Source organism: Schistocerca serialis, chromosome 8, assembly GCF_023864345.2.
Source record: "Schistocerca serialis cubense isolate TAMUIC-IGC-003099 chromosome 8, iqSchSeri2.2, whole genome shotgun sequence".
Lineage (NCBI taxonomy): Eukaryota > Metazoa > Arthropoda > Insecta > Orthoptera > Acrididae > Schistocerca > Schistocerca serialis.
Window position 1 is genome coordinate 437,432,356 of NC_064645.1, and position 24,041 is coordinate 437,456,396.

Consider the following 24,041-nt stretch of genomic DNA (forward strand, 5'->3'; position numbering starts at 1 on the left):
TGCCGACATTGTGCATGCTCTGTTGCCTGTGTCTATGTGCCTGTGGTTCTGTCAGTGTGATCATGTGATGTATCTGACCCCAGGAATGTGTCAATAAAGTTTCCCCTTCCTGGGACAATGAATTCACGGTGTTCTTATTTCAATTTCCAGGAGTGTATATACACTTGTTTTATTATCAGAACGGGGATGTGACGGAAACATTCAAAACGAAATCCCTGTTTCAACCACAAATCCATAGTTGTGATAGGTGATGGAAACTCTGGACGGATAGTGTATATAAATATTAATTGTAAACCTACTGTCACATTCTACATTGTAAATTGTCACGAATATGATCAGTGGAACATGCAAAAAAAACTGTACTATACTGAGAGAGGACGCCGATTCAAATCCCTGTACGGCAACCCAGTTTCAGGTTTTCTAAAGTTTTTCTAGATCGCGCAACACAAATGCTAGAACGGTTTCTCTAAAAAGAACACGGCCGATTTTATTCAGCTGGTTCGGTTATATCTGAAGAGAAACCATGATACTCTGCGCTAAACTTGCCTGATAGTCCTGTCCACGACGAAAAACCAAGTCTTCGAGATAATACTGAAAGTAGCTAAAGTAAGGACAGAGTTAAGAGTGGGGCAGAAGTCAATGAAGTGCTTAAGATACAGTTCGTAACCATGTAGGGAAAAGATCCCTATCCTCGCTACTCAGCCTCTCAAAAACATTTGCGCTATGAAAACGACGGATAATAATTATATCCGGCGGACCGTTTGAACTTACACGCACAACTGCTTGGTTAGCTAAATTTCAACGCTAAGCAAGTCGGAAACGGCGCAACGTATCGAATTTTTTTCTTAACAATTATTTCTCAGCACAATCAACCCTGTAACACCCTTACAAGCTTTTCAGACTGTTTCTCACCACGCTGTACGCGTAGTTCACGGAATTTAAGTCAGAAAATCAAGTCTCCCTTTCACTTCGGCCAACCGGCTGAATTCCCTTCAGCAGGAACCCCTGGCCCCCAATCCCTGGCAAAACCCACACCCCGGACGCGACACAATGCACGAGTCGCAGCTTTATCGTCCAGTCGCTGTTTTGAGTGAAATCACACTTTAGTTGGACACACACAAATTACAATAGTTAAACAGCTCTCAGACTGACCTGCTCATATAGCGTAATGCACTGCGCGCTAGCTTGCAAGATACGGGAGTAAGTCGAGTCAGCGCAGTGAATTAACATCCGTGGGTTGGTACAGTAGCCAGCATGAGTGTGGTTTTTAGGTGGTTTCTAACGTTCTTTTAGGCAATTACTGGGTTACCACAAATTTCTCCTCAGTGAATACGATTCAGGAACAAAAAACACAGTAAGTTTACACAATTTACAGACAAATGGTGCATTCGTCTGCCCTCCCGTCTGTTACCTAGACTAACGTTGCGTCAGGAAGGTCATCAAAAAATAAACAACAAAATGAAATTTGAAAAATCCTGAAAAAGTGGAACCAGTACTAGAAAGGATTAACACTGGGGAAAACAAAGAAGAAACAAATCAGGTTTGAAACTAGATTCCAGCAACACGGAGACACGTCTTACATATTACGAGTCAGCACAGCAGAAACACAAATCATCTTTCATAACGTTCCTCCGTAACTACGTTGTTTGCTTCCCTGAATTGATATGACATCGAAATTCTTGCAAACGACACGACAGTCATTGATCGCAAGTTCTTATTTGTTCAGGAATAGAAACCGCAAACGTCCATTAATATCAGGGACATGTGTGGCTACTATTTTACCATGATTTTAATCCATGTAACAATACCACTTATGGCTACCTGTTTTAACTGCTTTCCCGGTCAGATACATGCAGACAGATCAGTTGATCGAAACCGGTAACTGAATAAATAAATATTTTCGATCACTGAAATGGCAGTTTCGTAACACTGGATCGCAGTCACCTTCACAGTGGCTATGTCACGCCTCATCGTGATCTAACACTGACAGATTATTTCTAGAAGCGGTATCTGAAGGGGAAAGTTTATGCCAACAAACCGTAACCCACAGTTACCTTGAAACCCAACATCAATGGAGCAACGCTGGTGGCAAAAGTGTACAAATAGTCGAGGACATTGCAAAACTCTTGGACAGCTGTTTGGCCGTAAATTTAGTCTACGTACAGCACTTTTACGGTACCATGTCTTTTGATATAAAATGTAAGATCAGATTTCAAAGCTTCATAATAGCATAATCACTGGCATCATTATTATTAAAAATTACATTGAGCTTTCGGCAAGGAGCTGGGCATCCTGCATTGCACTTTTAGATGTAACTATTACACAATCTACATCTACATTTATACTCCGCAAGCCACCCAACGGTGGCGGAGGGCACTTTACGTGCCACTGTCATTATCTTCCTTTCCTGTTCCAGTCGCGTATGGTTCGCGGGAAGAACGACTGCCGGAAAGCCTCCGTGCGCGCTCGAATCTCTCTAATTTTACATTCGTAATCTCCTCGGGAGGTATAAGAAGGGGGAAGCAATATATTCGATACCTCATCCAGAAACGTACCCTCTCGAAACCTGGACAGCAAGCTACACCGCAATGTAGAGCGCCTCTCCTGCAGAGTTTGCCACTTGAGTTTCCTAAACATCTCCGTAACGCTATCACGCTTACCAAATAACCCTGTGACGAAATGCGCCGTTTCTTCTTTGGATCTTCTCTATCTCCTCTGTCAACCCGACCTGGTACGAAATGAGCAATACTCAAGAATAGGTCGAACGAGTGTTTTGTAAGCCACCTCCTTTGTTGATGGACTACATTTTCTAAGGACTCTCCCAATGAATCTCAACCTGGCACCCGCCTTACCAACAATTCATTTTATATGATCAATCCACTTCAAATCGTTTCGCATGCTTACTCCCAGATATTTTACATAGGTAACTGCTACCAGTGTTTGTTCCGCCATGATAACATATGGAACTGCGTAATTTAGTTGAGTAGGCTAAGGCACTGGGTCTGTACCATCTGTCAAAACTTCTGTGCTTTCCTGTTTTGTACCGTGTGAGAGCCTATTAGTTAGTTCGAGATGACCACATACATACGTATTTAGGAGAAACCGGAGTTGAAATTTACGTACCATTTATCCAGATTTCTGTTCTCCATACTTTTCTGTTTCGAGCCACAGACGTGCCGTAATCCCTTCCACCACCCATTTCGAATTAAGGAAGAACATCGTTCGTAACGACGACGTGACGTTAAACGTTAAGCTTCCTTCCTTGTCGAACTACGCCGTCTATGGAGCTGCGGTACGAGGCAGAAATGGTCGCCGTCGGCGAAGGCGCCGAGACGCACGCGTTACCGGAAAATGGAGGCGTGTTGTTGCAGCACGCGTTCGGCGTTTAGCGAGCACTTGTCAAAGAGGCGCCCGTGGAAGGCAAACAGTTTACGTAATGCGTTCCGAAGGCCGGGCGGGCGCGCGACCTTCCGGTGAGGTGTCGGCCCAACATTCCAGCGCCGTCAGCAGGGCGCGGCCGCCCGCCCTCGCAGACTTAAAAACCTGGCGGGGTGCCGAGGATGATGTGACGGGAATGTGGTCGAAACGACATTGCTTAGCTCTGGTGTTCCGTCTACGGGAGGGACGGTGCCATCAGTGGAATGCTCATTACATGTTGTGACTGGTTGGACTGTTAAAGCTTTCCAAAGTAGTGTCCTTGCTCCGTGACTGTAATGATGCAAGTAGGCACGGAAGAAAATAAGTCGTCGTAATGAAACTGCATGTTAAAGTGTTGTCGATACTGTAGTGATTCTTAATGAAGGTCTACGGAAGTTGATACAAACTCCGCGAGGCAGCTTGCTGATCAGCATGAGTAGTTGGGTTCTCCAAAGGCAGTTCCTAACTTACCCATATTTGTGCAAATTGTACCGTCCACTATCTTTGACTTCCATCTGTTGTAGAATCTCAGAGAAAAAGTTAATATACACACATCAAAAAAAAGTTTTGCATCACCTCGGTTCCGAGAGTTCCGGAACCTGTACAGAAAATTGGAATAGAGATCAACATAAACATCATTTCCACCCTTTTTATTGCTCGTGAAAACCATGTTGTACCACCATACAACGAGACCTTCAGAGATGGTGGTTCAGATTGCCGTATACACCGTTACCTCTAATACACAGTAGCACATCCTCTTGCATTGATGCATGCCTGTATTCGTCGTGGCATACTATCCACAAGTCCATCAAGACACTGTTGCTCCAGATTGTCCCACTCCTCAATGGCGATTCAGCGTGGATCCCTCACAGTGGTTGGTGGGTCACGTCGTCCATAAACAGCCCTTTTCAATCTGTCCCAGGCACGTTCGATAGAGTTCATGACTGGAGAACATGCTGCCCACTCTATGGGGGCGCGAATTGTCTTCATGAAGACGAATTCCTCGCCAATTTTCTGCCGATATTGTTGCACTACCAGTCGGAGGATGGCATTCACGTATCGTACAGCCGTTACGGCGCCTTCCATGACTACCAGCAGCGTACGTCGGCCCCACATAATGCCACCGCAATACAGCAGGGAACCCCAACATTGCTGCACTCGCTGGACAGTGTGTCTAAGACGTTCAGCCTGACGGAGTTGCCTCCAAACACGTCTCCGACGATTGTCTGGTTGAAGGGATATGCGAAACTCGTCGGTGAAGAGAACGCGATGTCAATCCTGTGTGGTCCATTCGGCATGTCGTTGGGCCGATCTGTACCGCGCTGCATAGTGTCGTGGTTGCAAAGATGGACCTCGCCATGGACGCCGGGACTGAAGGTGCGCATCATACAGCCTATTGCGCACAGTTTGAGTCGTAACACGACGTCCTGTGGCTGCACGAAAAGCGTTATTCAACATGGTGGCGTTGCTGTCAGGGTTCCTCCGAGCCATAATCCGTAGGTAGCGGTCATCCACTGCAGTAGTAGCCCTTGGGCGGCCTGAGTAAGGCATGTCATCGACAGTTCCTATCTCTCTGCACCTCCTCCTTGTCCGAACAACATCGCTTTGGTTCAATCCGAGACGGCTCCACACTTCTCTTGTTGAGACCCCTTCCTGGCACAAAGTAACAATGCGGACGCGATCGAACCGCGGTATTGACCGTCTAGGCATGGTTGAGCTACAGAAAATACGAGCCGTGTACCTCCTTCCTGGTGGAATGACTGGAACTGATCGGCTGTCTGAACCCCTCCGTATAATAGGCGCTGCTATTGCATGGTTTTTTACATCTTTGGGCGGATTTAGTGACATTTCTGCACAGTCAAAGGGGCTGTGTCTGTGATACAATACCCACAGACCACGTCTGTCTTCAGGAGTTCCGGGAACCGGGGTGATGCAAAACTTTTTTGATGTGTGTACAATGAGGTATCTCGAACAGTATGACCTCTCATAGAAAGCTGTTGAAGTACGTGGGATCCTTATCAGATAGGACTAACACGTGATACCGAACGTATACATAGAAGAGCAGGAAATACGCTCACACATATGTTTCATCCACAGAATGCTGAAAAATCCAAAGTGACAGGTGCTTGCAGATAAGCCTCAATCATTCTGGAAAAGCCTGCCTACAAAGTTTCAAGAGCCAGTATTTAGCGAGAAATCTGGAAACATATTGCAGTCCTCTACAAATCGTTTCCATAAGGACCGCGAAGGTAAGATTGGAGTAATTACAGTGAACACAAAGGCTCTTAAGCAGTTGTTTTCCCTGCGCACCATACACAACATTAGGTTGTGGGGGTCGATCAATAAGTAATGCCCCGCAATTTTTCTCAGAACGTATTTATTCTTAAGGGTTAGAATTTGGCGACAATCAACTCCGGGGTGGTGGGCCTGCCACCCTCCCCCTGCTAGTGCCACAGTGAAGAAAGACTGCACTCTACCTACAGTCAGGCTAATAGCCCGGACACGGGCTTGCGCCACAGAATTTACCCTTTTTACTTTGCCTTATCAACCAGCATTTCTTTTACGTGTACTGTTTTTCTACATAGTCTCCGTCAAGTTCTATGTCCTTACATCGGCGTTGCGTAAGAGCATGTTTCCGCTGCTGGTAAAAAGTCTTGTCCTGTGCTCGTTTCACTGCATGGCCATCTTCAAAGTGTGTCCAACTTAGAGAATCTTTAAATGGCCCAAACAGATGCTAGTGCACCAGATATGGGCTAGAGGGTGAAGGAGGCAACCCGCGTTCTAATCTAAGACTTTATTAGATCTGAGATGAGACGCAGGAATAACAGTCACCGTGAGAGACACCTCAGAAGAAGATGGCGAAACTGATCAAAGCAACGATACAGACGGTGAAGATGTTGGCAGCTTCCTTCATTAAATCACCTAGTCCATAAGCCGTGACAGGTTATTGTACTTAGTCACGTAAAACACGTACAGTGGAAGTAGGCACATAGCTTAGTAACAACACGTGTCTTTCTTTCCGCAACCCCCCCCCCCCCTTTTTCCCAACCCCTGCTGAACTTTGGTGCCCTATCTGCAACTCATCTCTGATCTTTCCCAACATCTTTAAACTTCTTTAATTTCAACAGATCACTAACATTGTTATTTAACACTCTCCGTTTTTATGATCATTTTCATTTTTATTGCTGAAAATAATATTTGCTAGAAATATGAAATAATTTATGTTATTGCATGAAAAATTGTTAAATGTACTACCTGTTATTAAAATGTTACGCAACAGGTCTCTAAATAAGTAATTAGTGAAATATAAATAAATGGTATGCACTGTCGTGTTGGTGCAAGATTTCTTTTGGGTTCTTGTCAGACCTGAGAAGTCGAAAATAGGTTTTAAGTTTATTCAGGTACCTCACATATGGTTCTGGATAAATGGTTGGCTCGAAACTTGCTGGTAGATTAAAACTGTGTGCCGGAACGAGACTCGAACTCGACACCTTTGCCTTTCACGGACAAGTGTTCCACCGGCACTTGCCCACGAAAGGCAAAGGTCCCATGTTTGATTCTCGGTTCGAGAAACAGTTTTTATTTGCCAAGAAGTTTCATACCAACGCAAACTATGCTAGATCGCGCACGTATATGTGTGCGTGCAGTAAGACCTGGCTGTCTCCACAGCACGTCGCACGTTCCGTGAACTCTCGTACACCACAGTACACATCTCACAACAGATGACATCATAAAACACGGCATGGAATATTTCTATGTCGTTGCAGTGTTATCTTACGTTGGTTTTTAAACTGGTCATCTACCAAGTTGTGTGTGTTAATGGATCGTATCCGAACAATCTTTGGTTTGTAAATATTTTTCTCGGGTTTGCCTCGAGATAACATTGTGCAAGGCCCGCAGCAGTAACGACACCAACTACTACCACTTAAAGAAGTAAAGAGTTACTTGCCTGAAATATTGTGGGATTAGCACAATGTTACCCGAAGACCAACTCTAGAAGTGTGTTTGAAACAAATCCATCTGGAAACATTGAAACGACGCAACCTTTGATTTGTTGATGCACTCTTCCTGTTAGCGTCTCGTGTAAACAGAGAAAATAAGGACTAACTTAATGAGTTCTGAAAACCAACTATAATAAATAGTAATATAAAACGAACTTATCGAATAGAAAATTTTACATGTTAACAGTGAACTCATAGAATCAGTTGAAGAGCTTTGTATTCATGACTGTTCAGGACAATGACTGGGTGGATATAAGAGGAAGTAGAAACAAGATTAAAAGTGGCCTTGTATGCATTTCGCAAATTAGATTCGCGAAATTAAGATTATGTCATGCCTAAAACGGAAAATTTGCTTTCGGTGTATATGACCAGTTTTATGTGAAGCATTCGTTAATAAATGTGATACCAGACGCTAACAGGAAGAGTGCATCAACAAAACAAAGGTTGCGTCGTTTCAATGTTTCCCGATGGATCTGTTTCAAACACACTTCTCGTGTTTGTCTTTGGATAACATTGTGCTAGTCCCACAATATTTCACGCAAGTAACTCTTCGACATATTTAAGTGATAGTAATTGGTGTCGTTACTGCTGTGGGACGTCACAAACTACATATCGCATTTAACCTACCGGGTGTTGATAAGTGTCGATAACTTCTAAAAAATAATTGTAGCATTTATTCAATAAGCATAAATATCTATTCACACCCATGTATACATTTTCATCTAATTTCCACATGGAATACGTCCATATCATCAATATAGTCGACTTCGAGTTATTAGGAGAATTTTAAGACATCTGTAAAGGAGACAGCGTATATAGGACACTAGTGCGACCCATTGTTGAGTACTATAAGAGTGTTTGGGACCCGCTTCAGGTTGGATTAAAGGAAGGCATCGAAGCATTTCAGCGGCGGGTAGCTGGTTTGTTATCGGTAGGTTCGAACAGCACGAAAGTGTTATGGAGATGCTTCGGGAACTCAAATCGAAATCCCTGGAGGGAAGGCGACGTTCTTTTCGAGTAGTATTATTGAGAAAAGATTAGAGAACGGGCATTTGAGGCTGACTGCAGAACGATTCTACTGCCTCCAACGTACAACCTTGAACATAAGATTAAAGAGATTGCGGGTGTGCGGTAGCGTTCTCGCTTCCCACGCCCGGGTTCCCGGGTTCGATTCCCGGCGGGGTCAGGGATTTTCTCTGCCTCGTAATGGCTGGGCGTTGTGTGCTGTTCTTAGGTTAGTTAGGTTTAATTAGTTCTAAGTTCTAGGGGACTGATAACCATAGATGTTAAGTCCCATAGTGCTCAGAGCCATTTTTTTTAGATTACGGGTCGTAAGGAGGCATAAAGTCGTTTTTCTCTCGCTCCATTTCGGACTGGAACAGAAAAGTAAGTGACTAGTAGCACTGCAGGGTACGGTCCGCCATCTAGATATCGAAGCATTCCTCTCCCATCGTTGAAGAGCGTAACTGAATTCATTCTGAAGCATATCTTGTCAAACAGCCGATGCTGGATCCCTGCTTCGAGTTCTTGGATCCTGCAAATGCCTTACCTTCGCTTTTTATATCCAATCGAAGAAATCCGTGGTTGTCACATCAGGTAATCAACGCGATGGCCACAGCCTTGCGGATCCTCTGCCTAACACATCCGTCAGCGAATCATCTTCTATTTAGGTACTCCCTTACTATGAGAGCAAAATGACGGGTTGCTCCATGCTGTTGGAACACAACAGTTTCAGAAGTGTGTTCTTGCTGAAACTGTGGCGCCAGGAATTATTCCAGCATCTCAGGGTACATGTTTCCTGTCATTGTATTTTCTGCAAAAGTAAAAAATGGTTCAAATGGCTCTGAGCACTATGGGACTTAACTGCTGTGGTCATCAGTCCCCTAGAACTTAGAACTACTTAAACCTAACTAACCTAAGGACAGCACACACATCAATGCCCGAGGCAGGATTCGAACCTGCGACCGTAGTGGTCACGCGGTTCCGGACTGTAGCGCCTAGAACCGCTCGGCCACTCCAGCCGGCGCAAAAGTAAAATATCTGTAAACTGTAAGACTATAAATTCAGGCCACACATTCACTTTTGGTGTGTCCCTCTGCCATTCAGTGGTAGCGTGAGGTGGGTCGTTACTAAATATGCGGCAGTTACGTTTGTCGAAGATGGCCTCATTAGTAAATAAAATGGGATCCATGAGATGTTTGTTGTGTGCAGTTTCTATCAAATCAAGCTGCGTAATCCTCGTGGTCTACAACTTAAATGTTGTAAGCTTTTTTCTTTAGAGTAACGTGTAAAACTTTCAAAATCATTTATTATGGCACGTATACCTCTCAGCTTAAACGATGGGCTGATGCATCCGAACGTCTTTCGATTGCCTATTTGATTGTCTGAGCAGTCTCTTGTCTTGCCAGGTGGTCTCCCAGTGTGCGATCCGGATATGTATTCTTGCTGTTGCTGATTACTGAAATTTCCAATGCATTCTTGTTGCATCTCCAGATAAGATAAATCTCGGAATAGTGCACTGACAACATTCACACTTTCTTCTATCATAGCTGTTTTCTTGATTTTCCTAAAAAAAAGGCTCCAATTATCACCGAAATTGTTTCTCATTGAGTATTATATAAATTCATCCATTCTTTCTTAGAAATGGATCGGGACTTTATGATCACCTTGTACTCTAACTTATCCTAAGATTCCCATAGCCCAGAGAATTTTCTACGAGGACTTTTTCCCCATGGCCGATGGGTCCCGAAATGAAAACCACAGTGAAAATCAGATACGTTGTAATTGAAAATTTAGCTACACCTTCCAGCAAACTCCTCACTCCTACTTAGACATTTTTCGTAGCGTGGTACCAGCTTTCCAATACCCTCGTCGCCGCCTGCGATTTCCGCTAGTTCCTATGCTGGCCTGCAGCTCGTTTTCTGTGCCCAAATGCTGTAGTCATAGGCAGTGGTTCATGTGAGCAAAACGATGAACATCACAGGCAGATAATGGATAAGATGCGTGATCAAACACTTCCCATCCTATACGCTGCAGAAACGTCTTTGCTGAAGCTGTAGTGTGCGGCCGAGCATTGTCATGAAGAAGGACAATGCCTTCTAACAACATTCCTCTTCGCTTGTTCTTCATACACGATTCTTCCGAATCACCTGATCCATTCGCTGAACAAGACCATCGGTTGACACTCGCTTCTATCCCTGACCACCCGCATAATGAACGTCTTGTACGTCCTGCTTCAAAGTTCCTGCACCATTGCTGTACCATTGTCATACTTAACAGTTACGTAATGTGGGCTGCCTGAAATCAGGCTGCAACCCCTCAGCATGAAGAAGTCGAGTGACAGCATGCACTTCACACTCGGTGGGAGATTCTATTGTTCTAGGCACCTTCACGTGCGCACTGTGCACTCAGAACTGAAAAGTGCGACGTTACGAGATCGCCGGGTACTCTAGACAGTGTGCAACACATGCGCACAAAGTTTCGGCGGATTTTCACTGTGCTCTTAATTTCGCGACCGATCGGACCTTTTAAGAAAAGAAATAGTCCTCGTGTGAAGTAACATTTGGTGAATGGCTAATGTTAAATTTCCATCCCAGTTCTTTTTCTGTATTTTCGGAAGTCTCTATTACGCATGTTACATGTTGTTGTTGTTGTTGTTGTGCTCTTGCCGGCCGGTGGGGCCGAGCAGTTCTAGGCGCTTCAGTATGGAACCGCGCTGGCTGCTACGGTCGAAGATTCGAATACTGCCTCGGACATGGATGTGTGTGTTGTCCTTAGGTTGGTTAGGCTTAAGTAGTTCTAAGTTCTAGGGGACTGATGACCTCAGATGTTAAGTCCCATAGTGCTCAGAGCCATTTGAACCATGTTTGTTGTGCTCTTGAGTCCGTAGGCTGGTCTGCTGAAGCTCTCCATACTACCCTAACGAGTGCAAATATCTTCAACTGCGAGTAACTACTGCAACACACATCCTTCTGAATCTGCTTGCTAGGTCTCCCTCTACGGTTTTTACCCTCCACACTTCTCTCCAGGACTATACTGATGATTCCTTGATGTCTCAGAATATGTCCTACCAACCGACCCCTCCCTCTAGTCGGGTTGTGCCACAAATTTCTTTCCCCCCAGCTCTGTTCGGTGGTTCCTCATTAGTTACGTCGTCTACTCATCTAACCTTTAGTATTCTTCAGCAGCACCACATTTAAAAAACTTCTGTTCTCTTCTTGCCTAAACTGTTTATCGTCCATGTTTCACTTCCATACAAGGCTAGACTCCATACAAAAAGCTAAAGGAAAGACTTACTAACACTTAAGTCTGTATTCGATGTTAATAAATTTCTCTTTTTCAGAAGCGCTTTTCTTGTCATTGCCTGTCTACATTTTATATCCTCCCTTCTTCGGCCATAATCAGTTGTTTTGCTTCTCGAATAACAAACGCATCTACTATTTTAAGTGTCTAATTTCCTAGCCTAATTCCTTCTGCATCACCTGATTTAATACGACTACATTCCATAATCCTTGTTTTGCTCTGTTGATGTTCATCTTACATTCTCCTATCAAGACAACGTCCATTCCGTTCAACTGTTCTTCCAGATCCTTTGCAGTCTTTGACAGAATTACAACGTCGTCGGCAAACCTCAAAAGCTTTTATTTCTTCTCCATAGATTTTAATTATTACTTCAAATTTTTCTTTTTCTTCCGTTACTGCTTGCTCTTATAACTGCTATGTGATTTTAAATAGACTTTCGTTCCTTGCATTTGACCCCTGCCACATTCACATTTGGCAGAGAGTATTCCATTCATATTTGTCAAAAGCTTTCTCTAACCATACAAATGCTGCAAACGTAGCTTTGTCTTTCCTTAACCTGTGTTCTATAAGAAAAAATAGGGGAAATATTGTATCGCGTGATCCTACATTTCTCCGGAATCCAATCTGATCTTCCCCGAGGTCAGCTTCTACCAGGTTTTCTATTCTTCTACAGAGCATTCGTATTGTTGTTTCGCAACCGTGACTTAATAAACTAATAGTTCGTAAATATTCACATCTGTCAACAAGTGCCATCTTTCACATTGGAATTACCACATTCTTCTTGAAGACTGAGTGTATTTCGCCTCTCTCATACATCTTGCACATCAGATGGAAGAATTCTGTCGCGTTTGACTCTCCCAAGACGATCAGTAGTTCTGACGGAATGTCGTCTACTCCAGGGGCCTTGTTACTACTTAGGTCTCTCAATGCTCTATCATATTCTTCTCACAGTATTATATCTCCCATATCATCCTTTCTACGTCCTCTTTCCTTTCTATAATACTACTTGAAAGTTCATCTTCGTTGTACAGGCCCTCTATATACTGCTTCCACCTTTCAGTTTTTCCTTCTTTGCTTAGGGCTAGTTTACCATCTGAGCTCTTGATGTTCATACAGGCGGTTCTCTTTTGTCGAAAGGCACCTTTAATTTTAGTCTAGTGATACATGCTTGTAAATCCTTGTCCTCTAGCCATCCTGCTCAGCCATTTTGCACTTGCTGTGAATCTCATTTTTTAGACGCTTCATTTATGTTATATACACTACTGGCCATTAAAATTGCTACACCAAGAAGAAATGCAAATGATAAATGGGTATTTATTGGACAAATATATTATACTAGAGCGAACATGTGATTACATGTTCACGCAGTTTGGGTGCATAGATCCTGAGAAATCAGTACCCAGAACAACCACCTCTGGCCGTAATAACGGCATTGATACGCCTGGGCATTGAGTCAAACAGGGCTTGGATGGCGTGTACAGGTATAGCTGCCCATGCAGCTTCAACACGATACCACAGTTCATCAAGAGTAGTGACTGGCGTATTGTGACGAGCCAGTTGCTCGGCCACCATTGACCAGACGTTTTCAATTGGTGAGAGATCTGGAGAATGTGCTGGTCAGGGCAGCAGTCGAACATTTTCTGTATCCAGAAAGGCCTGTACAGGACCTGCAACATGCGGTCGTGCATTATCCTGCTGAAATGTAGGGTTTCGCAGGGATCGAATGAAGGGTAGAGCCACGGGTCGTAACACATCTGAAATGTAACGTCCACTGTTCAAAGTGCCGCCAATGCGAACAAGAGGAGACCGAGACGTGTAACCAATGGCACCCCATACCATCACGCCGGGTGATACGCCAGTATGGCGATGACGAATACACGCTTCCAATGTGCGTTCACCGGATGCGACCATCATGATGCTGTAAACAGAACCTGGATCCATCCGAAAAAATGACGTTTTGCCATTCGTGCACCCAGGTTCGTCGTTGAGTACACCATTGCAGGCGCTCCTGTCTGTGATACAGCGTCAAGGGTAACCACAGCCAGGGTCTCCGAGCTGATAGTCCATGCTGCTGGAAACGTCGTGAACTGTTCGTGCAGATGGTTGTTGTCTTGCAAATGTCCCCATCTGATGGCTCAGGGATCGAGACGTGGCTGCACGATCCTTTACAGCCATGCGGATAAGATGCCTGTCGTCTCAACTGCTAGTGATACGAGGCCGTTGGGGTCCAGCACGGCGTTCCTCCTGAACCCCACCGATTCCATATTCTGCTAACAGTCATTGGATCTCGACCAACGCGAGCAGCAATGTCGCGATACGATAAACCGCAATCGCGATAGGCTACAATCCGACCATAATCAGAATCGGAAACGTGATGGTACTCATTTCTCCTCCTTACACGAGGTATCACAACAACGTTTCACCAGGCAACGCCGGTCATCTGCGGTTTGTGTATGAGAAATCGGTTGGAAACTTTCCTCATGTCAGCACGTTGTAGGTGTCGCTACCGGCGCCAACCTTGTATGAATGCTCTGGAAAGCTAATCATTTGTATATCACAGCATCTTCTTGGTTAAATTTTGCGTCTGTAGCACGTCATCTTCGTGGTGTAGCAATTTTAATGGTCATTAGCGTATATTACATATCCTAACCTAAATAGTTAATGAGAGATCTTCCTTTGTGTTTTACAGGCACTATGCTCCAGCAGAAGACCGTTCGCGGGAACCCTCGCCCAAGCACCGGGAGAGGGAGTTCCGGGACCGAGAGAAGGACAGGGAGCGAGAGCGAGAGCGCGAACGAGACAGGGGCCGCGATCGCGACCGCGATCGTGAGCGTGATCGCGAGCGCGGCAGCAGGGAGGTGCGCGAGCGGCGGGAGCACAGTGGCAGCACAGCGGCGACCGCGCAGGCGACGACCACGCGGACGCTGAGCCGCACGCAGAAGGAGCAGCGCGCCTCGGAGAAGCTGATCCGCGTGGAGCGGCTGGCGCACGGGCCCGAGGCCAGCGACCTCGACTACGACGACCGCCACTCGCCGCAGCGCTCCGCCCTCGACGACACCGACGTCGACGACCGCCACTACCCGCAGCAGCAGCGCAGGCGGCGGGACCGCGACCGGGAGGACGACGACGGCGACGACGAGGCCGAGGAGCAGCGGCGCGCGCGCAAGAAGAAGCCGTCCAAGAAGGCCGCCGACGCCCGGCTGCTGGAGGCGGAGGAGGAGGCGCGCGAGTCGGAGGCGGAGGACGCGCGCCGCGCCGACACCATCAAGCGCGGCGGCACCCTGAGGGCCGAGGACCAGCGCAAGAAGGGACCCGCGCCCGCGCCGCCGCCGCAGGACTCCAGGAAGAAGGAGAAGAAGAAGCAGGGCTCGTCCGCCATGGACAAGGTGAAGCAGCTGTTCGGCGGCTCGTCCAAGAAGGACAAGAAGAAGAAGAAGGACAAGGAGAAGGGCCAGAAGGAGGAGGCGGACAGGAAGAGGCGCGACGAAGACGAGGACGGCGAGGAGCGGGACCCGGTGGCGGCGCGCTACACCGAGTACCGCGGCGACCGCCTGCTCGACACCGACGAGGAGACGCTGCGCGCCACGCCGCACTCCATGCGCCGCCGCCCCAGCACCGACGCCGACCTCTCCTCGCAGGTAGGGCGCGCGCCTGCCTACTGCTCTGATGTACACGCGACGGGAAGAGCAACTTGTGACCTGCTAAAAGCAATCAGCAACGTAGATCGCATAAATATTTCTTTATTTGAGGCAACCGGTTTCGACAATTTTTGCTGTCATCCTCAGGTCTTACAAATCTTTTTGTAATGAAACATTTTCATGTTACATAGATAGAAACAATATCATTTAGCTACAACATAGCAGGTCACCAACTGGAAGCAGTTAATTTAAATTATCTGGGAGTAAGCATTAGGAATGATTTAAAATGGAATGATCATGTAAAGTTCATCGTCGGTAAAGCAGATGCCAGACTGAGATTCATTGGAAGAATCCTAAGGAAATGCAATCCGAAATAAAGGAAGTAGGTTACAGTATACTTGTTCCCCCGCTGCTTCAATACTGCTCACCGGTGTGGGATCCGTACCAGATAGGGTTGATAGAAGAGAGAGAGAAGATCCACCGGAGAGCAGCGCGCTTCGTTACAGGATCATATAGTAATAGCGAAAGCATTACGGAGATGATAGATAAACTCCAGTGGAAGACTCTGCAAGAGAGACGCTCAGTAGCTCGGTACGGGCTTTTGTTGAAGTTTCGAGAACATACCTTCACCGAGGAGTCAAGCAGTATATTTCTCCCTCCTACGTATATCTTGCGAAGAGACCATGAGGATAAAATCAGAGCGATTAGAGCCCACACACAGGCATACCGACAATCTTTCTTTCCACGAACAATACGAGACTGGAACAGAGGGGAGAACCGATAGAGGTACTGAAAGTACCCTCCGCCACACACCGTCAGGTGGATTGTGGAGTATGGATGTAGATTTAGATGTAGACCTCACTTAAGTGCACACACACAAGGTGGAAAAATGGGCCCCTGCTGGTATTATGGGCCCCCTACATATTTGGAAGTACAGGCCACGAATTCAAGCGGAAAGCACATGAACTACTAGAACCAGTTGCCTAACTTCACTGTAGAGTGTGCAGACGTAGTAGCTGTCATGGTTTGTGAGTAGTTGTGCTGTGGATTTTTTCGCTGTCATCAAAAGTTTGAAAGTTTAGTGTTTATTTGAATAAAACTCAAATTTCTAACATGGTATTTCTAAAACTAAGGTTAGGTACTTATTTGGCTTGTTGTTGGGATGCCGTTTTACATTAATTAACGTCGGTTGCGAACCAAACTAACCGTAGGCAAAATCGTTTTTCCTAAGACGTCGAGGGTGGATATACGGGCCCCTTTTGCTGCTGGTATTATGAGCCCCGTAAAATCAATCAGATATTATGGGACCATTTACAAATATTGCTACTCTTTATGTTTCAGATGCCTCGAAGACATCTTGTACCACCAAAAAAATCGAAACGGCAATCGTGGGACAAAGCAAATGTGTCAAATGCTATTATAGCTATTAAAGAGAAAAAAATGGGGTTGAAAAAAGCGGTTAAAGTGTACTCTGTCCCTCGTTCTACACTCCAAAGGCTTTCACGAATCGATAAACCGGTCGAAGAAATAGTTAATATTAAACTGGGCCGTCCACCGGTTTTACCACAGGGACTTGAGGACGAACTGGTTAAATATCTTCTCATAATGGAATCCGAATTCTACAGTCTTACCAGAAATAACTTCAGGCACATGGCCTACCAGCTTTGCACGAGAAATAAAATCCCTCATCCATTTGTAAAGGGCGAAGTTTCTGGTCGAACTTGGTTTGACCATTTTATGTCACGGCACAAAAAATTAACTCTATTTTGAAGCCATCCGCAACTTCGATTTCACCTGCTAATGGGTTTAATGGTTCAAATGGCTCTGAGCACTATGGGACTTAACTGCTGAGGTCATCAGTCCCCTAGAACTTAGAACTACTTAAACCTAACTAACATAAGGACATCACACACATCCATGCCCGAGGCAGGATTCGAACCTGCGACCGTAGCGGTCACGCGGTTCCAGACTGTAGCGCCTAGAACCGCTCGACCAACCTGGCCGGCAGACGAGTCAGGTCTTAGTGTGGTTCAAAGAAAAATTTCTCGTGTCATCGACCTGAGGGGAAAAAGGCAAGTTGGTGCATTATCTGCATCTGAAAGAGGATCACTTGTAACGTGTAAAAAGATGCTTATGTGTGTGACTATTGTGAATAGACTAGGCATAGACTGTTGAAATCATCCCACCAGTAGACTAATTAACAATGTTCAGAGTGAATCTTTCTTTCATTATACACAAAAATTAAATAAAATTATTTTTTTTCAAATTTTTGTTTCTTTTTATTTCAAATTAACATGGGGCCCATATTACCAGCACAAATTCTTGACGCAACAAAATGCAGATTATCAGGGAAAATAAAATTTTGTTTTAAATATTAAAAAGTTGAACCAAAACATACCATAACTATTTGCAGGACATACTAGAGAAATGAGATTTTCACTCTGCAGCGGAGTGTGCGCTGATATGAAACTTCCTGGCAGATTAAAACTGTGTGCCCGACCGAGACTCGAACTCGAGTCTCGGTCGGGCACACAGTTTTAATCTGCCAGGAAGTTTCATACTAGAGAAATGTTTTATGTTAATTTCAGGTGATTATACTAAAAATAAAGGGTGTTATATAAAAAAAAACAAAGTGGGGGCCCATTTATCCACCTTTACCTCTCTCTCTCTCTCTCTCTCTATATATATATATATATATATATATATATATATATATATATATATATATATATATGGTCATTACCACAGAGTGCTTTATGTTTTTAAATATTTTATGAATATTTCAGTTGTGACACACCTTTTATAATGTGCTGAATTTTACCCACATGACAACTTGGTGTGATGTCCAACGTAATATGAAAATGTTCCATGACAAAAAGCTCATTAAGACCTGAAGATGACGGCAAAGTCTGTCGAAACCGGTTGACTTAAATAAACAAAACTTATGTGACCTAGTCTGTTGAATGCTTTTGGGAAGTAAGAGATCGCTCCTTCGGTCTTATGAAAATGAGATAATTCAATCAACTTGTAACTACTGACAGACAGTGCCACAGGTTACCCAACATTCATACGTACACGTACATGGGATGCCTTCTATTACCGTATCGAACTGCCTTTTGCTCGCCACAGTGAAGCAGCTCAACAATTCGGAAGTCCCCTTCAGAAATATTGAGCCATGCTGCCTTTACAGCCGCCCATAAGTGTTGCCGTTGAAGGATTTTGTGCACTGACTGACCTCTCGATTATGTCTCATAGATGTTCGACGGTATTCATGGCGTACTATCTGGGTGACCAGATCACTCGCTCGAATTGTCCCCGATGTTCAAACTAATCCGAACAACTAGCACCTGATGACAAGGCACATTGTTATCCACAGAAATTCCATCGTTGTTCCGCAACATGAAGTCCATGAATGGCTGCAAATAGTCTCTAGGCAGCAGAACGTAACCATTTCCCATCAACGATCGGTTCAGTTGGACCAGAGGACGCAGCCCATTCCATATCAACACAGCCTACATAATTATGGAACCACCACCAGCTTGCACAGTACCTTGTTGACAACTTGGGTTCAAGGACTCTTGAGGTCTGCCCCATCCCCGAACCCTCCCATCAGCTCTTACCACCTGAAATCGGGACTTATCTGAGCGACTGCTCTCGGTTGTTAAGTAAACGCCGGCGACCACTGCGTTGTCTGTGGTACGAGGTAGTGCCTGGCACTGTAGGTCTCGGAATACCCAATTTCCTGACGATTTCCGAAATGGAGTGACTCTGAGCACTATGGGACTTAACTCCTGAGGTCATCAGTCTCTTAGAACTTAGAACTACTTAAACCTAACTAACCTAAGGACATTACACACATCCATGCCCGAGGCAGGATTCGAACCTGCGACCGTATCGGTCGCGCGGTTCCATACTGTAGCGCCTAGAACCGCTCGGCTACCCCGGCCGGCGGACGTACAAAAAAAAAGTATCACCTTGCCTGGTGAGGACACAGCCTCGAATTTTTTGGGGGGTGTTGACGACGATAGATTCGCGTCTGTAGATGCCTCACTACGTTATGCCAAAGCGGCATATGCACATTTCAATCGGTTTGGTTCTTACGACGTTACGTACCTTCGTATTTGAACACTCCTTATACTATAGTTCCATATGGCTCGCTGGAAGACGCTGTAGTACGTGGCAACGTGGAAAGTACCGTCTGCCACGCACTCCATAGTGGCTCGCGTAGCGGTTGCGTTACATGGCAGGCTGACAGAAGGGCTGTAGGCTACTTTACAGTGAGTTGAGAAACTCTTCGGACAGCAGGAAGGCGGGGAGATCGACAGCGCAGCCCGCCGCCTGTCTTCCAGACTCCAGTCGGCCTGCTGGACTTCCTGGAGCCGGCGCGGCGTGGTGCGATGCGGCACGCCACGGCCTGGCCGCCACTTTCCCTGCGGTCGCTCGGTACGGGCTCCGTCTGCGCGACCACTTTCCTCTCCGTTGTGCGTACCCGTCGGCTGCAGCTGCCACCACGAGCGGAGGAATGCCAGAGGGGGGTCATAAACTTTTAATTATCACCTCAAAGAAAAACAAGCTGCCACTATAAAAATTGGTGGTGGTCCTTCTCTACCCACTTTTTCCAAAAGTGAATGATTCGGCCGAGACCTTCATTCTTAAGCCTGCGCCGCTTTGTATGGTGTCTGTTAAACTGGGTGCGCCTTCACTGGTAGCAGTGGACATTAAAGCTCCACTTGAAATTGCCCTAATTAAGGATGCCCTTAATGGGAAGTCAGTAAATCCCAAATGGAATAATATTATTAAGCTATCGGACTGTCCGCGGGAATGATTCATCTCTCACACACACACGTAACGTAACGGACATTTTTTTAGCATCTAGAATTATCTACTGTTGGGTGTTCCCTAACAATGTAACATTGTCACGGAACGTAATAACCAAACGACAGATCAGCTGCTGCCCAGTTTCTGCAGGAAACTTCCTGGCAGATAAAAACTGTGTGCCGGGCCGAGAATCGAACTCGGGACCTTTGCCTTTTGCGGGCAAGTGCTCTACCAACTGAGCTGCCCAAGCACGACTCACGCCCCGTCCTCCCAGCTTTACTTCTGCCAGTATCTCGTCCCCCTACATTCCAAATACTGGCAGAAGTAAAGCTGTGAGGACGGGGCGTGAGTCGTGCTTGGGTACCTCAGTTGCTAGAGCATTTGCCCGCGACAGGCAAAGGTCCCGAGTTCGAGTCTCGGTCCGGCCAGGAAATTTCATATCACCGCACACTCCGCTGCAGAGTGAAAATCTCGTTCTGATTACCTTCTGTAATTTAAAAATAATTTAGTAATACTAAAAAATGCTTGTGAGTTGAATTAGTTGCTCGAACCAGAAGTGGCTCCAATTGAACTATCGATCGAATTAAATCACGAGAATATCTCTGTAATTACCTCTGCATAAAGCGTTAGTGCAAACCTCATATTCACTCAGTACTAACATCCTGAAATCGGAATAAAATTTATGATGATTTCACCATTGACGAGACTTCCTAACAAGCATCCAGATGTCTCCAGAAACGAAAAGCCATGCAAACACACATAAACACACGCACTTGCATTACCGGATCGAAAGACCCTGACAACGTCATTACGCAAAGAGGTACGATACTTGGCGAATATGTCTCTCTAAATCGAGAATCAAGTGTGAATTGTGTGGACTGTCTTCGAACCACGTAGCCTCTCTTGAAGTTCGCGGTGTTTTGCACTATCGAAAAGACGTGGCACATCAGCCTCATACTTTCTTTTTTCAAATCCAACCATTTTGGATCGTTATGGTTCTGTTTAATATTTGAGTGCCTAACAAATCTGTACGCTAAACTCGACTACAGCGCATCTGATTGTATCAAAGGGCTTTGTGACGTGAAGTGACCTTCCCTCTCTTAGAGTAAATTTGTATTTCCATTTATTTTATATCTAATGTTTAAGAATGAATGATCATATTCATCTTATTTGGTCTGTGGTTCCGCGACCGGAATTGCCTATAATGATTTACATACACGCGCGCCGCAGCTGTTCGGCATGTGAAAACAATACAGCGACAAAGCACAGAAAATTGCCTAGCATTTGTCACTGTTAATGATTTGACATTACGTGAGCAAATTGTTTTGAAGTCTTGTTAAAAATTAATCTTGCAAACAAATATGCCTGGCAGAGCTTCGTATATATGACGTCAGTAGTATAAAACTGTTTTAGTTTGCTCGACATACAATGTACACTATCGAGAGGGATTGCCAGTACAAACACATTCTTATTATTTAAGTATCCAGAATGAAAAAAAACTCGACTTCGGTTATCTGTTCAATATTTGTCTTCAAGTTAATTCTTTAATAAAACATTCACTTTTATCAGATTTCGTGTAGCGAAATCGATCAAGTCAGAGCATTTTACTACGTAGGCAAAGAAAAAAGTATTCCTGAGCACTCATGGTTTATATCATTACAAGACTAAATATTCTACTGCTTTTTATTCCTGTAATATTGTTCAGGAAGACAGGTGAAGCCTGCAAATTATTACATAAATATAAAGCTATTAGCGGTTTATGGCCACGATCCAGCAGTGATCTGCAATGGCTTATGGCTGTTAGTACAAAGTATTTGCTCAATAATTCAGGGAGACGAGCTTTTCAGAAAGAAACTAAGTAGGTTAATATTTTAACTGTTGAATTGTATTTTGAAACTAAGCAAAAAACAATACATTTACAAAACACACGTTTTCGTTTTACAAGCGGTAAGCGTCAGAGATGCTATTACAGAACAACTTCCTTCTCGTACAGCGAAACAAAAGAGTGTCAATTTTCTCTCTGGCGGCGGTATATATGTTTATTACGCCAGAGAGGTTGATGATGTTATCCAAAGCAAACATTATCATCTGCTATTCTTTATACGTTTTATACATTGTAGACGCACTCTACTGGCTTTCATAGCACGACACTGTTTCCTATTTTATCGCGGTGGCATGTATAAGTCTTATACAAGCATGGCATAAACGGACGATTCTGATGTTCACAAGGCATGTTCAAGAGTCAGCCATTTAAGTTGTTGTTTTTCCCAAATCTTACGTGTGAATGGAGTCAGAAGAAAATCTAATCAATTGTACAGGATGAAGTACCCCATGCCTTGCATTTCACAGTCGTTTGCAGAGAATGGACTTAGAAGTAGATGTACAGAAAAGTTTCTCTGTTTACGGCGTCATGCAGCTCAAAAATTGCCTCGTCGGTAATCGGCACAATAGCACCTCGGGTACGCGTTCTTGGACTTCCCGACAAGAAGTTCTCCGGCTTTCCCAGGCTCTCCGACTTATTACTGGAGATCAACTGATAGGGAGAAATCCCAACCCGCTGGTGCAGCACTACGATCGGAACTCCCAAGGACAACGGCACGTTGCCTTGCGGAATGCCTTGTGTCGATATTTTCAGAGACTGAAATTTCTCAGGCCCTCTAATTCCCTGAGTTCAAAGAGCTGGATTTGATTCTAATGTTGACACAGTAACAGTCATGTTCGCAGCAGAATATTGTTTAAATCAACAACTGGAGCGCATTAAGAAACTCTCATGGTCCTATAGAATGATGTTTAATTCCGGGCATTACTCTTGAATAGTGTTTCAACAATGGAGTCACGATGCTAACTCAGCCAACGCGTAGTGTTAACTGTGAATGACAGCACCGCAGATCCTCCAGCCACCGTGTCCCATCCGAAGACTGAGTTGCGACCTCGCTATTTTGAGGGAGCTGTTTCTAAAGTACCCCACAAGTAAATCTAAAACTCGATCTCAGATTTTATGTTGTGACAATATTATGTCAAGAAACTGCTATCAACTTACAGCGTTACCCCTGCTTATCTAACAAATCCCTTAGTGTCACAGAATGTAGCAGGAACATGTCAACACTTGCTAGCCATGCTTTGGGTAGAGTTGTTGGAACTCCAGATTTTCAACTAATACTAGGCCTAAAGGTCAGTGTTGCTTATTACTAAAGCGAAAGACGCGAGTTGGATTCTCTTGTGACCACATTCTATTTATATGTTGGAAAGTTCTGAAACGAGACCCACCTAGTCCACTTGTATAAAATGAGAATCTTATTGATAAATTGAGTGAAATTTATCACCAAGCTACGTGTTGCCATTCGAAAGTCTTGTACCATATTACTATATTTGTTTAACTTACTTCTTCCAACTGCAGAACGTGTGGGAACAACGACCTTTGTAAAGAAAGTCATTAGAAATTATTTAAATGAGGTCTTCTGCAGCAGAAGTTCAAAGTTGCAAAAGCACAGTGTCTAGAAGCAAAGAATGGGGGTTCAGGTTTTAACATCAGTCTGCGTCAAGGACAATGGAGAAGCAGAGTGTGGGGAGAGGATGGGGGAAGGACACGGGTCAAAACCTTTTTGGAGGCATTTGCCGTGAGAAATTTGAGGAAACCAAGGAATTTGGATAGTCAGTCGAGGATCTGAACCGCCTTCTTCCATCTTGCAAATTCTGTGTGATAACCACTGCGCAACATCACGTAGTAATCTGTAGAAACAGTACCACTAAATGTCATACTACTATAGCATCCAGTAATTAATTTGAAATATTATTCTTTGCAATTATGATATTTCCATTTTTCGTGTATTTAGCGACGGCCTAATACAAAGCATCAAATTTCTTG

At 44.7% G+C, this 24,041-nt stretch overlaps 1 protein-coding gene across 2 annotated transcripts in view; it reads left to right on the plus strand.

Moving 5' to 3' along the window:
- LOC126416770 (zinc finger CCCH domain-containing protein 13) overlaps positions 1-24,041 on the plus strand; it is a 386,118-nt gene that overhangs the window by 176,972 nt on the left and 185,105 nt on the right. For both annotated transcript variants that reach the window (XM_050084619.1, XM_050084621.1), the window contains one exon: positions 14,410-15,358. In XM_050084619.1, coding sequence (XP_049940576.1) covers positions 14,410-15,358 — 949 coding nt within the window. The remainder of the gene's footprint in view (positions 1-14,409; positions 15,359-24,041) is intronic.